This window comes from Procambarus clarkii, chromosome 80, assembly GCF_040958095.1.
Source record: "Procambarus clarkii isolate CNS0578487 chromosome 80, FALCON_Pclarkii_2.0, whole genome shotgun sequence".
Classification (NCBI taxonomy): Eukaryota; Metazoa; Arthropoda; class Malacostraca; order Decapoda; family Cambaridae; genus Procambarus; species Procambarus clarkii.
This window is the reverse complement of record NC_091229.1, coordinates 25,544,834-25,562,382: the sequence shown is the minus strand read 5'-3', so window position 1 is coordinate 25,562,382 and position 17,549 is coordinate 25,544,834. Positions and strand designations below refer to the sequence as shown.

Sequence of the window (17,549 nt, the reverse complement as noted above, 5' to 3'; positions counted from 1 at the left end):
CAGTTTATTCCCCAATTTGAAGCATGTCCCCAACCAGTTTATTCCCTATTTTGAGGTATGTCCCCAACCAGTTTATTCCCCAATTTGAGGTATGTCCCCAATCAGTTTATTCCCTATTTTGAGGTATGTCCCCAATCAGTTTATTCCCTATTTTGAGGTATGTCCCCAATCAGTTTATTCCCTATTTTGAGGTATGTCCCCAATCAGTTTATTCCTCATTTTGAGGTATGTCCCCAATCAGTTTATTCCCTATTTTGAGGTATGTCCCCAATCAGTTTATTCCCTATTTTGAGGTATGTCCCCAATCAGTTTATTCCCTATTTTGAGGTATGTCCCCAATCAGTTTATTCCCCAATTTGAGGTATGTCCCCAATCAGTTTATTCCCTATTTTGAGGTATGTCCCCAACCAGTTTATTCCTCATTTTGAGGTATGTCCCCAATCAGTTTATTCCCCAATTTGAGGTATGTCCCCAATCAGTTTATTCCCTATTTTGAGGTATGTCCCCAATCAGTTTAGTCCCCAATTTGAGGTATGTCCCCAATCAGTTTATTCCCCAATTTGAGGTATGTCCCCAATCAGTTTATTCCTCATTTTGAGGTATGTCCCCAATCAGTTTATTCCCCAATTTGAGGTATGTCCCCAATCAGTTTATTCCCCATTTTGAGGTATGTCCCCAATCAGTTTATTCCCCATTTTGAAGTATGTCCCCAATCAGTTTATTCCCCATTTTGAAGTATGTCCCCAATCAGTTTATTCCCCATTTTGAGGTATGTCCCCAATCAGTTTATTCCCCATTTTGAAGTATGTCCCCAATCAGTTTATTCCCCATTTTGAAGCATGTCCCCAATCAGTTTATTCCCCAATTTATTTTCCATCCGGCTCATTCCTCACTCGGTGCGTCTAAATTGTCCACTTTCACGTAATCTGAATCCGTTATCCGGATTCTCGCTCATCCGGACACAGACGTGGTTACCACTTGTTCCTCCGGCCTCATCCGGCTTCTGAGGTTCCTAATGAGCTTTCCTGCACCAGCCTGGTTCCTTTAAACCGGATTTTTCCCTTTCTAATTCGGATTAATTTTCCCCCCCGTCTCTCCTGTGTGGCGCGTCTCACAACCGGATTGTTTCTTAAGGTTTATCAGTCTTTCTCCTGCTTCTCTTTCTCTAGTTATCATTCTTATCTACTTTCTCCTTCGTTCTCCGGCGCCTGTGGTCTCTGGGGGCTTCCTCTGGCTCCTGTGGTCTCTGGGGGGCTTCCTCCGGCGCGTGTGGTCTCTGGGGGGCTTCCTCTGGCGCCTGTGGTTTTTGGGGGGCTTCCTCTGGCTCCTGTGGTCTCTGGGGGGCTTCCTCTGGCTCCTGTGGTCTCTGGGGGGCTTCCTCTGGCGCCCGTGGTCTCTGGGGGGCTTCCTCTGGCTCCTGTGGTCTCTGGGGGGCTTCCTCTGGCTCCTGTGGTCTCTGGGGGGCTTCCTCTGGCGCCTGTGGTCTCTGGGGGGCTTCCTCTGGCTTCTGTGGTCTCTGGGGGCTTCCTCTGGCGCCTGTGGTCTCTAGGGGCTTCCTCCGGCTCCTGTGGTCTCTGGGGGGCTTCCTCTGGCTCCTGTGGTCTCTGGGGGGCTTCCTCTGGCTCCTGTGGTCTCTGGGGGGCTTCCTCTGGCGCCTGTGGTCTCTGGGGGGCTTCCTCTGGCGCCTGTGGTCTCTGGGGGGCTTCCTCTGGCGCCTGTGGTCTCTGGGGGGCTTCCTCCGGCGCCTGTGGTCTCTGGGGGGCTTCCTCTGGCTCCTGTGGTCTCTGGGGGATTCCTCTGGCTCCTGTGGTCTCTGGGGGGCTTCCTCTGGCTCCTGTGGTCTCTGGGGGGCTTCCTCTGGCTCCTGTGGTCTCTGGGGGGCTTCCTCTGGCTCCTGTGGTCTCTGGGGGGCTTCCTCTGGCGCCTGTGGTCTCTGGGGGGCTTCCGCCGGCGCATGTGGTCTATGGGGGGCTTCCGCCGGCGCCTGTGGTCTATGGGGGGCTTCCGCCGGCGCATGTGGTCTATGGGGGGCTTCCTCCGGCGCCTGTGGTCTCTGGGGGGCTTCCTCCGGCGTCTGTGGTCTCTGGGGGGCTTCCTCCGGCGTCTGTGGTCTCTGGGGAGCTTCCTCTGGCTCCTGTGGTCTCTGGGGGGGGCTTCCTCCGGCGCCTGTGGTCTCTGGGGGGCTTCCTCCGGCGTCTGTGGTCTCTGGGGGCTTCCTCCGGCTCCTGTGGTCTCTGGGGGGCTTCCTCTGGCTCCTGTGGTCTCTGGGGGGCTTCCTCCGGCTCCTGTGGTCTCTGGGGGGCTTCCTCCGGCTCCTGTGGTCTCTGGGGGGCTTCCTCTGGCTCCTGTGGTCTCTGGGGGGCTTCCTCTGGCGCCTGTGGTCTCTGGGGGCTTCCTCTGGCTCCTGTGGTCTCTGGGGGGCTTCCGCCGGCGCATGTGGTCTATGGGGGGCTTCCTCCGGCGCCTGTGGTCTCTGGGGGGCTTCCGCCGGCGCATGTGGTCTCTGGGGGGCTTCCTCCGGCGCCTGTGGTCTATGGGGGGCTTCCTCCGGCGCCTGTGGTCTCTGGGGGGCTTCCGCCGGCGCATGTGGTCTATGGGGGGCTTCCTCCGGCGCCTGTGGTCTATGGGGGGCTTCCTCCGGCGCCTGTGGTCTATGGGGGGCTTCCTCCGGCGCCTGTGGTCTATGGGGGGCTTCCTCCGGCGCCTGTGGTCTATGGGGGGCTTCCTCCGGCGCCTGTGGTCTATGGGGGGCTTCCTCTGGCGCCTGTGGTCTATGGGGGCTTCCTCTGGCGCCTGTGGTCTCTGGGGGCTTCCTCTGGCGCCTGTGGTCTCTGGGGGGCTTCCTCCGGCGCCTGTGGTCTATGGGGGGCTTCCTCCGGCGCCTGTGGGCTATGGGGGGCTTCCTCTGGCGCCTGTGGTCTCTGGGGGCTTCCGCCGGCGCATGTGATCTCTTCGGGGCTTCCTCCGGCGCCTGTGGTCTATGGGGGGCTTCCTCCGGCGCCTGTGGTCTCTGGGGGGCTTCCGCCGGCGCATGTGGTCTATGGGGGGCTTCCTCCGGCGCCTGTGGTCTATGGGGGGCTTCCTCCGGCGCCTGTGGTCTATGGGGGGCTTCCTCCGGCGCCTGTGGTCTATGGGGGGCTTCCTCCGGCGCCTGTGGTCTATGGGGGGCTTCCTCCGGCGCCTGTGGTCTATGGGGGGCTTCCTCCGGCGCCTGTGGTCTATGGGGGGCTTCCTCCGGCGCCTGTGGTCTATGGGGGGCTTCCTCTGGCGCCTGTGGTCTCTGGGGGCTTCCTCTGGCGCCTGTGGTCTCTGGGGGGCTTCCTCCGGCTCCTGTGGTCTCTGGGGGGCTTCCTCCGGCGCCTGTGGTCTCTGGGGGCTTCCTCCGGCGCCTGTGGTCTCTGGGGGCTTCCTCTGGCTCCTGTGGTCTCTGGGGGGCTTCCTCTGGCTCCTGTGGTCTCTGGGGGCTTCCTCCGGCGCCTGTGGTCTCTGGGGGGCTTCCTCTGGCGCCTGTGGTCTCTGGGGGGGCTTCCTCCGGCTCCTGTGGTCTATGGGGGGCTTCCTCCGGCGCCTGTGGTCTATGGGGGCTTCCTCCGGCGCCTGTGGTCTATGGGGGGGCTTCCTCTGGCTCCTGTGGTCCCTGGGGGCTTCCTCCGGCGCCTGTGGTCTCTGGGGGGGCTTCCTCTGGCTCCTGTGGTCTCTGGGGGCTTCCTCCGGCGCTTGTGGTCTTGGGGGCTTCCTCCTGGCCTCGGACCGGGCTTGGGGATTAGAAGAACTCCCAGAACCCCGTCAAGCCGGACCTGGAGCCGATCTAGAGCGCTGTAACCGCACCGAGTCTGGAAGGTTGGGGGAGGGGGAGATGGGAGTGAGAGGAGGGGGTGATGGGGAGAGTGCCAGAGGGGAGACGGAGCGTGAAGGTGTCCCTCAGCCAGGGCCACTGTGGGAGTGCCAAGGTGGCACTCATGTGGGAGTGCCAAGGTGGCACTCACACCATACTAAACTGTGGTGAGGCGGGGCCCCTCACGGCCACTACAGTGTACGGTGTCCTCGGTGGTAATAGTAGTGACCTACGGTGTATATTGTCCATAAAAGTAGTGACCAACTGCAGCGGAATTATATTCACCTACTTTATTGTTTAGTCCATCCCAATTTGGAGCGATAATAACCGTATAGTTTTTTCTCAGAGATCGTGATTACCAGAGATGGAGAGAGGGAGGGAGTTGGGTAGATGGTGGGAGGTAGATAGGTATATAAGAGGGAGGGAGGTAGATAGAGGGAGGGAGATAGGTAGATAGAGGGAGAGAGGGAGGTAGATGGATTGTATTCACCTCAACCACCAATTAACTGTAATTGTTCCAGCAGTTTACAAGCGTCGGACAAGACCATCACTTCTAAGCACAGCCAAACCTTGTCATAAAGGTAATTGACCAGTAATGACGACGGCCCTCGCTGCCTGCAGGTCCGCGTTCGATCCCCGGTGTCCCCCAAGTGCTTGAGGCAATGGGGCTGACTTGAACCCATTTCTGGTGATTCCCAGAACGCGGTTGTTATGATGGGAAAGGGGGGGGGGTAGTACTGGAGATAACATAGCTATCTTGATTATAGACGCAGGTGGTTGGAATGGTGGTTGGGTTGGTTGGGTAAGTGGCTGGTTGGTTGGTTGGTTGATGAGGTCGGGTAGTTGGTGGCCCCGTGTAAGTAGTTAGGATTTTATTGGTTGAGATTCTAGTTGAGTGTGAGAGAGGTTGAGTGTGTGTGTGTGGGGGGGGGGGACAGCCTTTAGCGTACATTTGTGAGTGCTTCAGTGAGTGCCTCAATGCTTGAGAGTTCGTATGTGTTAATTTGCTAGCTTACCCGTGAGTGCGTTTGCGTGCATGTGCGTACTGGTCAGTAGGTGCGTTTGCGTGCATGCGTACCTTGCTGCGAGTGCGTTTGTGTGCATTTGGGTACCGGTCAGTGGGAGCGCTTGCGTGCATGCGTACCTTGCTGTGGGTGAGCTTGCGTGCATGCGTACCTTGCTGTGGGTGAGCTTGTGTGCATGCGTACCTTGCTGTGGGTGAGCTTGCGTGCATGCGTACCTTGCTATGGGTGAGCTTGCGTGCATGCGTGCCCGAGAGTGCGCTTGAGCCTGTGAGTGCATTTGGTGGTAGTTTGGACCAATAAGTGGTTCTCAGAAGCGAGAACTCTTAACAACCTTTCTCGGAGTCTCTTTCCTTACCTACCTAACTCTCTCTCTCTCTCTCTCTCACAGAGATGTAAGGAGTGAAGAGAGATGGTGAGGGAAAGATTAAGAGGGTAGAGATGAGGGAGAAGGGGGGGGGAGAGGGGATGGAGGGGAAGTGATGCCTCAGGAGGAAAGGAAGGAAGCAGGCTAATGAATGAACGAGTTGGGATAGAAGACACAGATACGTCCTTGTTCTCCCCTCCCCCTCCTTCCACCACCACCCATCTATCCTACCAGCATCACCACCACCACCTGTCTCTCCCCCACCACCACTACAACTACCCCTTAACCACTCTTACTGGAAAAAAAGTGCCAGAAATACAACCGCACAAGATCGCAATGACTGAAACGAAACTAACAAACGTTACGTGAAATGTAATCTGCCCAAGAGAGCATCAAGTAACAAGGAGAGAGAGAGAGATGATGCATAGAGGTGGAGGAGGTGGTGTAGCTCTGTTGTCACAGCTACACTAGAGTTCTGAAGAAGTAAAACTACAAGGCGAATATATATATACCGGTATATGTATATACGACCAGCAGGAGTATATACCAGGAATATCAACAGTTGGAAAGCGGGAAGATAGTGGTCTCTGCGATTGACAAACCTCCGACCAAACGACAGGAGGCCTAGAGACAGTTACAATACAAATATATGCAATACAAATCGTCTAAAAGTAATTTTAAAAGTGGCTACTGTACCAGTGGGAGGGAACAAAAGTTACACTGGTGATAATCTTGGGGGACTTCAACCGCAGGGAATTAGACTGGGAAAACATAGATCCCCACGCAGGGCATGACGCGAAGCGTGGAGGGCCAAACTGTTAGGCAAGGTCCACACACACACACACACACACACACACACACACACACACACACACACACACACACACACATCCCCTAGGGGCCTCGTAGCCTGGTGGATAGCGCGCAGGACTCGTAATTCTGTGGCGCGGGTTCGATTCCCGCACGAGGCAGAAACAAATGGGCAAAGTTTCTTTCACCCTGAATGCCCCTGTTACCTAGCAGTAAACAGGTACCTGGGAGTTAGTCAGCTGTCACGGGCTGCTTCCTGGGGTGTGTGTGTGTGGTGTGGGGGGGGGAAGTAGTAGTTAGTAAACAGTTAATTGACAGTTGAGAGGCGGGCCGAAAGAGCAAAGCTCAACCCCCGCAAACACAACTAGGTGAAAACAATTAGGTGAAAACACACACACTTAAAGGAAGATATTACAGGACCCCCTATTCCTCTTAAGATCTCTACCCGTAGGTTTTTGGCCAAGGATTATGCTATATAATCCTATAACCCTCGAATCAAGGGCCCTGGATTACTGGATTACCCAACTGTAAGCAAGACGTCTCTGTCTGGATTAATCCACTAAGGTCCACCTAGGCGATCTTAAACAAACCACACACCTGGGCGCGTGCGCGCACAAGGCGGACAGTCCGCCTGCTATCATAAATCTTTAACTTACAAAATCTCTAATTCTTATTCACAGAGTGTGTACGTGTTTGCCTGGCCATAATTTCGAACACATAATCTGTTCACCCTCAGGTGTTTAATTGAACAGATCCTGTCAGATTTGGACGGCTGAACAACCAATCCTCTTTGACGTTGTTTAAATCCCACGTTACTAGTTTTGTTCAGTGTGTTTTGAACAGGGACTGTAATGAACACACACAGGGAGCCGGTCGGCCGAGCGGACAGCACGCTGGACTTGTGGTCCTGGGTTCGATCCCAGGTGCCGGCGAGAAACAATGGGCAGAGTTTCTTTCACCCTATGCCCCTGTTGCCTAGCAGTAAAATAGGTACCTGGGTGTTAGTCAGCTGTCACTGGCTGCTTCCTGGGGGTGGAGGCCTGGTCGAGGACCGGGCCGCGGGGACACTAAAAAGCCCCGAAATCATCTCAAGATAATCATCTCAAGATAACCTCAAGATATGTAGACTCGATATCATCATGAGATAACTGAATGTACGAAGGCGAAGAGTTAAGTTCATCCTGTTTGCACATCCACCTCAAGATAACCTCAAGATAACATCTAGGTGAGTACACGCAGACAGGCACTAGTGGAGTCCCACAGGGCTCAGTCCTTGAAGCTATCCTGTTTCTGATACATGTAAACGATCTCCCAGAGGGAATAGACTCGTTCCTCTCAGTGTTTGTTGATGATGCAAAAATTATGTGGAGAAAGGCCGAGGAAGATGGCAAGATGCTTCAAGATGACCTAGACAAGCTGAAAGAATTGTCCAACAAATGTCTACTGAAGCTCAACTCCAGTAAATGCAATAGGCTCAAGAACCTGTGTACCCCCTGGATAAGGGGCCTCGTAGCCTGGTGGATAGCGCGCAGGACTCGTAATTCTGAGGCGCGGGTTCGATTCCCGCACGAGGCAGGAACAAATGGGCAAAGTTTCTTTCACCCTGAATGCCCCCTGTTACCTAGCAGTAAATAGGTCCCTGGGAGTTAGTCAGCTGTCACGGACTGCTTCCTGGGGGGGGGGGGGGAAAGTAGTTAGTAAACAGTTGATTGACAGTTGAGAGGCGGGACCAAAGAGCTAAACCTCAACCCCCGCAAACTCAATTAGGCGAGCACGCACGCACGCACAATAAACTCAAAAACTCTGCAATCACATTATTGTTGAGTAGGATAGAGCCTGGAGCGTCAGTCACTACAGTGTGATTGATCACTGGGGTGTTGTGATTGATCACCGGGGTGCTGTGATTGATCACCGGGGTGCTGTGATTGATCACCGGGGTGCTGTGATTGATCACCGGGGTGCTGTGATTGATCACCGGGGTGTTGTGATTGATCACCGGGGTGTTGTGATTGATCACCGGGGTGTTGTGATTGATCACCGGGGTGCTGTGATTGATCACCGGGGTGTTGTGATTGATCACCGGGGTGTTTGTGATTGATCACCGGGGTGTTGTGATTGATCACCGGGGTGTTGTGATTGATCACCGGGGTGTTGTGATTGATCACCGGGGTGTTGTGATTGATCACCGGGGTGCTGTGATTGATCACCGGGGTGTTGTGTAAGCGTGTTGACACCGCGCGCGTCAGTTGGCCGCCCGGTAACATGGCCGCCAAATTCAAATATTCAAATATTACCCGTTGTTGTGATAAACACATTTCTGACTACTGAGACACAAGTTACGGTCTTTCGTCAAATATGACATCAGAAAACACACAGTTGCTTGTGAAAGCTGTTAGCGTGAGTTTAATTGGTAATTATGGTTGTTAGACTTGTAACTAAACCAGTGGAGGCATTGGTGATTTAATATTAATGAAATCGCACTAATGTGATGTATGCCAATTAGGAGACCAGTTTGAGCAATGCGGGGGGAGTCGAACCCGCGATCTTTGACCAGAGTGCATATCTTGAGATCTTGAGGTTATCTTGAGATGATTTCTGGGCTTTTAGTGTCCCCGCGGCCCGGTCCTCGACCAGGCCTCCACCCCCAGGAAGCAGCCCGTGACAGCTGAATAACACCCAGGTACCTATTTACTGCTAGGTAACAGGGGCATAGGGTGAAAGAAACTCTGCCCATTGTTTCTCGCCGGCGCCTGGGATTGAACCCAGGACCACAGGATCACAAGTCCCGCGAGCTGTCCGCTCGGCCGACCGACTCCCTTGCATGGCGGGTTATGTGTACAACTTTAGTCTGGCTTCAAACTCGGATCCGGTGTTCGGATGGGAGCGCCCTGGTCACTGGTTCGAATCCCCCGCGTTAACTCCAGTTTATTTTCTCCCTACTGCATTATTATTGTTTAATTACCTAATCTAGTTGTTATTGTTGTATTGTATGTAAAACTACTCAGTATTATGCATTAAAGAAGAGAATGGAGTGGGTGTAGTTGTGTGTGGTGGGAGTATAGGTGTTAAGGGTAGTTTGTGAGGTAACTACTACGACCGGAAGTGACACATTGTTCCGTTATTGATTGACAAGTGTTAGGATAACAACCCCCCCCCTCCCCCCCACTCCCCTAATTGGTCCAGGTGTGGCCACGTAACGGTAATTCGCCTTCTTCAACTGCCGGTCGTTTGAAATCAAATAATACACCTGGGGTGTTGTGTGTACACCTGGGGTGTTGTGTGTACACCTGGGGTGTTGTGTGTACACCTGGGGTGTTGTGTGTACACCTGGGGTGTTGTGTGTACACCACCTGGGGTGTTGTGTGTACACCACCTGGGGTGTTGTGTGTACACCACCTGGGGTGTTGTGTACACCACCTGGATTGTTGTGTGTACACCACGTGGGGTGTTGTGTACACCACCTGGGGTGTTGTGTGTACACCACCTGGAGTGTTGTGTGTACACCACCTGGAGTGTTGTGTGTACACCACCTGGAGTGTTGTGTGTACACCACCTGGGGTGTTGTGTGTACACCACCTGGGGTGTTGTGTGTACACCACCTGGGGTGTTTGTGTACACCACCTGGAGTGTTGTGTGTACACCACCTGGGGTGTTGTGTGTACACCACCTGGGGTGTTGTGTGTACACCACCTGGAGTGTTGTGTGTACACCACCTGGGGTGTTGTGTGTACACCACCTGGGGTGTGGTGTGTACACCACCTGGGGTGTTGTGTGTACACCACCTGGGGTGTTGTGTGTGCACCTGGGGTGTGGTGTGTACACCACCTGGGGTGTTGTGTGTACACCACCTGGGGTGTTGTGTGTGCACCTGGGGTGTTGTATGTACACCACCTGGGGTGTTGTGTGTACACCACCTGGGGTGTTGTGTGTACACCACCTGGGGTGTTGTGTGTACACCACCTGGGGTGTTGTGTGTGCACCTGGGGTGTTGTGTGTGCACCTGGGGTGTTGTGTGTACACCTGGGGTGTGGTGTGTACACCACCTGGGGTGTGGTGTGTACACCACCTGGGGTGTTGTGTGTACACCACCTGGGGTGTTGTGTGTACACCACCTGGGGTGTGGTGTGTACACCACCTGGGGTGTGGTGTGTACACCACCTGGGGTGTTGTGTGTGCACCTGGGGTGTTGTGTGTGCACCTGGGGTGTTGTGTGTACACCTGGGGTGTTGTGTGTGCACCTGGGGTGTTGTGTGTGTACACCTGGGGTGTTGTGTGTGTACACCACCTGGGGTGTTGTGTGTGTACACCACCTGGGGTGTTGTGTGTACACCACCTGGGGTGTTGTGTGTACACCACCTGGGGTGTTGTGTGTGTACACCACCTGGGGTGTGGTGTGTACACCACCTGGGGTGTGGTGTGTACACCACCTGGGGTGTTGTGTGTGCACCACCTGGGGTGTTGTGTGTGCACCTGGGGTGTTGTGTGTACACCTGGGGTGTTGTGTGTGTGCACCTGGGGTGTTGTGTGTGTGCACCTGGGGTGTGTGTGTACACCTGGGGTGTTGTGTGTGTGCACCACCTGGGGTGTTGTGTGTGTACACCACCTGGGGTGTTGTGTATGTACACCACCTGGGGTGTGGTGTGTACACCACCTGGGGTGTTGTGTGTGCACCTGGGGTGTTGTGTGTGTACACCACCTGGGGTGTTGTGTGTGCACCTGGGGTGTTGTGTGTACACCTGGGGTGTTGTGTGTGTGCACCTGGGGTGTTGTGTGTGTGCACCTGGGGTGTTGTGTGTGTACACCTGGGGTGTTGTGTGTGTGCACCTGGGGTGTTGTGTGTGCACCACCTGGGGTGTTGTGTGTACACCACCTGGGGTGTTGTGTACAAGGCAGATGCAAGTCACATCGAACACAAAATGGATCGACAACGAATCTATCCATGGATATAACCATCTCTCTCCGTCTATCCTCTCTCACCTCTCCCCTGTGTAGATAGTTACCTCTCCCTTAAAGATAAGTTCCAGCTCATGCGCTACGGAAAAAATGAAAATATAAAAACGGAAATCACGTACAAAAGTCAGTCAAATCATAACATAGAACGAAAAGGCAATGTAAAGGATCTGGGTGTACTCATGTCGGAAGACCTTACCTTTAAAGAATACAATAAAGTAGCCGTCACAACTGCAAGAAAAATGACAGGTTGGATAACAAGAACTTTTCACACTAGAGATGCTATACCGATGATGATACTTTTCAAGACGCTTGTGCTCTCTAGAGTGGAGTACTGCTGCACAATGACAGCCCTGCTTGATACCTGCTTGATGGGGTTCTGGGACTTCTATTCCCCAAGCCCGGCCCGAGGCCAGGCTTGACTTGTGAGAGTCTGGTCCACCAGGCTGTTGCTTGGAGCGGCCCGCAGGTCCACATACCCACCACAGCCCGGTTGGTCCGGCACTCCTTGGAGGAATAAATCTAGTTTCCTCTTGAAAATGTCCACGGTTGTTCCGGCAATATTTCTTATGCTTGCTGGGAGGACGTTGAACAACCGCGGACCTCTGATGTTTATACAGTGTTCTCTGATTGTGCCTATGGCACCTCTGCTCTTCATTGGTTCTATTCTACATTTTCTTCCATGTCGTTCACTCCAGTACGTTGTTATTTTACTGTGTAGATTTGGTACTTGGCCCTCCAGTATCTTCCAGGTGTATATTATTTGATATCTCTCTCGTCTTCTTTCTAGTGAGTACATTCTAGTGAGTACATACATCACAGTGTTCAAGAGAGAACTATCAACATCAGAGGCCCGAGACTGTTCAACACGCTTCCACTACACATAAGGGACATAACTAGCCGACCCCTCACAGTGTTCAAGAGAGAACTATCAACATCAGAGGCCCGAGACTGTTCAACACGCTTCCACTACACATAAGGGACATAACTGGCCGACCCCTCACAGTGTTCAAGAGAGAACTATCAACATCAGAGGCCCGAGACTGTTCAACACGCTTCCACTACACATAAGGGACATAACTGGCCGACCCTCTCACAGTGTTCAAGAGAGAACTATCAACATCAGAGGCCCGAGACTGTTCAACACGCTTCCACTACACATAAGGGACATAACTGGCCGACCCCCTCACAGTGTTCAAGAGAGAACTATCAACATCAGAGGCCCGAGACTGTTCAACACGCTTCCACTACACATAAGGGACATAACTGGCCGACCCCTCACAGTGTTCAAGAGAGAACTATCAACATCAGAGGCCCGAGACTGTTCAACACGCTTCCACTACACATAAGGGACATAACTGGCCGACCCCTCACAGTGTTCAAGAGAGAACTATCAACATCAGAGGCCCGAGACTGTTCAACACGCTTCCACTACACATAAGGGACATAACTGGCCGACCCCTCACAGTGTTCAAGAGAGAACTATCAACACAGAGGCCCGAGACTGTTCAACACGCTTCCACTACACATAAGGGACATAACTGACCGACCCCTCACAGTGTTCAAGAGAGAACTTGACAAACACCTCCAAAGAATACCTGATCAACCAGGCTGTGACTCATACGTCAGGCTGCGAGCACCCGCGTCCAACAGCCTGGTTGACCAGTCCAGCAACCAGGAGGCCTGGGCGACGACCGGGCTGCGGTCGGTCGCCCAGGTCGGTCGCTCTCTCGCTAAACCCCGAAATCATTGCAAGGTATCCGCAAGGTCCTTCTGTGTGGATGAAGCAGAATGATCCATCTGTATCCATCCACCTTATCCATCTATCTGCTCATCAATCCATCCATCTTAAAAATATAATTCTTCCAATGGTGTATGGATAGTCGCTGGTGAGAAGAGCTTGGTAATGTAAAACACTACAAAATATAAGCTACCCCATTACACACAGAGATCACACTAACGTGATGCATCAAATGAACAAATCCACACGGGCCGTGACGAGGATTCGAACCTGCGTCCGGGAACACTGTCCCGGACGCAGGTTCGCAGGCAGGTTTAAATCCTGTCGTAGCTCAGTCGATTAAAGCAGTGTCTGGGATGCTCCCGGACGCAGGTTCGAATCCTCGTCACGGCCCTTGTGGATTTGTTCAATAGTTACCCCCATTGACTCTGAGAACGGGGCTTTAAGAACCTTTGCAGCCGTGGGAGGGAATCGTGAATTTTATGTGACTACGGACAAATTATGAATAGCTGGAATTTGTTTTCAATAATGGTGTATTCTTTACATTACTATAATGAGATATCAACAAGATAACATTATTTTGAAATGTTTTGAAGATATTTTGGTGTGAAGCCGGAGGGTATAGTGCCCAAAATGGGGGGGCAATTGGGGGGGGGGGGGTTAATGTGTGACCCCTGGCATGCTATTCCCTTTTGAATTTTGGTGACGTCCGTATATCCTATGTTCATCCCATACCCCAGACCATTCACTCTGCCAGTTGTGTGGGAGCTAGAGCTCTCAAAATGTCTAGTCTCCAACTTCGGGCTGTCGAGACATTCTTGTATGTGTGTGTGCGTGTGTGTGTGCGTGTGTGTGTGTGTGTGTGTGTGTGTGTGTGTGTGTGTGTGTGTGTGTGTGTGTGTGTGTGTGTACTCACCTATTTGTACTCACCTATTTGTGCTTGCGGGGGTTGAGCTTTGGCTCTTTGGTCCCGCCTCTCAACTGTCAATCAACTGGTGTACAGATTCCTGAGCCTACTGGGCTCTATCATATCTACATTTAAAACTGTGTATGGAGTCAGCCTCCACCACATCACTGCCTAATGCATTCCATCCGTTAACTACTCTGACACTGAAAAAGTTCCTTCTAACGTCTCTGTGGCTCATGTGAGTACTCAGTTTCCACCTGTGTCCCCTTGTTCGCGTCCCACCAGTGTTGAATAGTTTATCCTTGTTTACCCGGTCGATTCCTCTGAGGATTTTGTAGGTTGTGATCATGTCTCCCCTTACTCTTCTGTCTTCCAGTGTCGTAAGGTGCATTTCCCGCAGCCTTTCCTCGTAACTCATGCCTCTTAGTTCTGGGACTAGTCTAGTGGCATACCTTTGGACTTTTTCCAGCTTCGTCTTGTGCTTGACAAGGTACGGGCTCCATGCTGGGGCCGCATACTCCAGGATTGGTCTTACATATGTGGTGTACAAGATTCTGAATGATTCCTTACACAGGTTCCTGAACGCTGTTCTGATGTTAGTCAGCCTCGCATATGCCGCAGACGTTATTCTTTTTATGTGGGCTTCAGGAGACAGGTTTGGTGTGATATCAACTCCTAGATCTTTCTCTCTGTTCGTTTCATTAAGTACTTCATCTCCTATTCTGTATCCTGTGTTTGGCCTCCTATTTCCACCACCTAGTTTCATTACTTTGCATTTACTCGGGTTGAACTTCAACAGCCATTTGTTGGACCATTCACTCAGTCTGTCTAGGTCATCTTGTAGCCTCCTACTATCGTCCTCAGTTTCAATCCTCCTCATAATTTTTGCATCATCGGCAAACATTGAGAGAAACGATTCTATACCCTCTGGAAGATCATTTACATATATCAGAAACAGTATAGGTCCAAGGACTGACCCCTGCGGTACTCCACTCGTAACGTCTCGCCAATCTGAGACCTCACCCCTCACACTGACTCGTTGTCTCCTGTTACTTAGGTACTCCTGTATCCAACGGAGTACCTTCCCTTTCACTCCAGCCTGCATCTCCAGTTTTTTCACTAGCCTCTTGTGTGGCACTGTGTCAAAGGCTTTCTGACAATCCAAAAATATGCAGTCTGCCCACCCTTCTCTTTCTTGCCTTATTTTTGTTGCCTGGTCGTAGAATTCAAGTAACCCTGTGAGGCAGGACCTGCCATCCCTGAATCCATATTGATGCTGTGTTACAAAGTTCTTTCGCTCCAGATGTTCCACTAGCTTTCTTCGCACAATCTTCTCCATCAACTTGCATGGTATGCAGGTTAGGGACACTGGTCTGTAATTCAGTGCCTCCTGTCTATCCCCTTTCTTGTATATCGGACTACGTTAGCTGCTTTCCAAATTTCTGGCAGTTCCCTGTTGCCAGTGATTTGTTATACACCATGGAGAGCGGGAGGCACAGTTCTTCTGCTCCTTCCTTTAGTATCCAAGGGGAGATTCCATCTGGACCTATAGCCTTTGTCACATCCAATTCTAGTAAACACTTCCTTACTTCCCCGCTGGTAATCTCAAACTCTTCCAGTGGTTCCTGGTTAGCTATTCCCTCTCTTATCTCTGGGATTTCTCCTTGCTCCAAGGTGAAGACCTCCTGGAATGTGTGTGTGTGTGTGTGTGTGTGTGTGCCAAATGCCATGTATTGCTCCAATTTGGTGTGCATTATTGGCGTGGTGGTGAGGGCCTTGAGAGCGGTTGTGTGTGTGTGTGTGTGTGTGTGTGTTGAGTGTGGCGGAGTGGCCCCCAGGCAGCGCCGCAGCTGTGAACTGTGTTGTGGGGTGTATCGATCCTGTGTGTGTGTGTGTGGGGGGGGGGGGTGTATATGTGGATAAGGTGTGTGTTGTGGTGTGTGTGGTGTGTGTGTGTGTGTGTGTGTGTGTGTGTGTGTGTGTGTGTGTGTGTGTGTGCTTACCTAGTTGTGCTTGCAGGGCTCTGGCTCTTCGGTCCCGCCTCTCAACTGTCACTCAACTGGTGTACAGATTCTTGAGCCTATTGGGCTCTTATCACATCTACATTTGAAAGAGTCAGCCTCCACCACATCACTGCCTAATGCATTCCGTTTGTTAACTACTCTGACACTGAACAAATTCTTTCTAATGTCTCTGTAGTTCATCTGGGTACTAAGTTTCTACCTGTGTCCCTTGTTCGCATACCAACCGTGCCAAATAGTTTGTAACTACTCTGTTAATTCGTCTTGAGAATTTTATAGATAGTGATCATGTCCACCCTAACTCTTCTAATTTCTAATGCCGTAAGATTTAATTCCAGTAAACTTTCCACATAGCTCATATCTCTCGGTTCGGAGACTATCCTGGTGGCATACCTCTGAACCTTTTCTAACTTTGTTTTGCGTTTGACTAGGTGTGGACTCCAGGCTGGAGCTGCATATACCAGTACTGGTCTGACATATGTGGTATACAAGGTTCTGAACGATTCCTTACACAAGTTTCTAAAGGCCGTTCTTATGTTTGCCAGTCTTGCATATGCCGCTGATGATATCCTTTTGATGAGGTCATCAGGGGACACGTCTGGTGAGATATCAACCCCCATATCTTTCTTTCTTCTTGAGTCGTGAAGGATATCCTCTCCCAGCTGGTACCTTGTGTTTGGCCTCCTTCTCCCTACGCTTATCTTCATCACTTTACACTTGCTCGAATTAAACTCTAGTAGCCATTTGTTGGACCATTCCTTCAGTCTGTCCAGGTCATTCTGTAGCCTCTTGCTGTCCTCCTCTGTCTTAATCCATTTCATAATTTTATCATCAACACACATTGAGAGGAGTCTATACCCTCTGGGAGATCATTCACGTATATCAGAAACAAGATTGGGACGAGTACAAAGCCCTGTGGGACTCCACTGGTAACATCACGCCAGTCTGAGGTCTCGCCCCTCACAGTAACACTCCGCTTCCTGTTGTTTAGGTACTCCCTTATCCATTGGAGAACCTTACCAGTTACTCCAGCTTGTTTCTCCAATTTATGCAACAGTTTCATATGGATTACTATGTCAAAAGCTTTCTGACAGTCCAAGAAAATGCAGTTTGCCCATCCTTCTCTTTCTTGCTTAATGCTTGGTCATAGAACTCTATTAAACCTGTGAGACACGACTTGCCTTCCCTGAACCCATGCTGGCGACGTGTTACAAAGTCCCTTCTCTCTCTCTCTCTCTCTCTCTCTCTCTCTCTCTCTCTCTCTCTCTCTCCTCTCTCTCTCTCTCTCTCTCTCTCTCTCTCTCTCTCTCTCTTTCCAGATGCTCTATGAGTCTATTCCTCACGATCTTCTCCATCACCCAGCATGGTATACAAGTTAGGGGGAACTGGCCTGTAGTTTAGGGGGTGTAGCTTCTCAGGAGAAACAGCAGTGACTGTGGTGGTCTCAGTAGAGGCAGCCTGTCTGATCTTGCCGACACCCTGGGGAGTGTGGAGGAGGAAGAATTTAAATAATGGTTCTCTCTGTCTCTCTTCTCTTCACTTCCGTTCTCTGTCTGTCTGTCTGTCTCTCTCTCTCCTCTCTCTCTCCTCTCTCCTCTCTCTCTCTCTCTCTCTCTCTCTCTCTCTCTCTCTCTCTCTCTCTCTCTCTCTCTCTCTCTCTCTCTCTACATTACACCACAATAACGATAGACCGATTTCCGGACGGCCAGTCAAACGACCAGTTTAAATCCGCTTTACCGAATTGGAGGCCGGTTATCGATTACCGGTTCCGGCCCGGTGGTGGCCGTCGTGGCCGTTGTGTGGGAAGCTGAGGGCGAGGAACGGAAGGAAGAGGAACGGAAGGAAGAGAAGGCCGATAGGAACAGTAGAGAGAGAGAGAGAGAAGGGAAAGAGGAA

General features: G+C 51.7%; 1 protein-coding gene across 1 annotated transcript in view; it reads right to left on the bottom strand.

Moving 5' to 3' along the window:
• Window positions 1-1,165: 1,165 nt before the first annotated feature.
• The window catches only part of LOC123753359 (uncharacterized), a 35,559-nt gene continuing 19,175 nt past the window's right edge, over window positions 1,166-17,549 (bottom strand). The window contains exon 6 of the mRNA XM_069315128.1: window positions 1,166-3,604. Coding sequence (XP_069171229.1) covers window positions 1,166-3,604 — 2,439 coding nt within the window. The remainder of the gene's footprint in view (window positions 3,605-17,549) is intronic.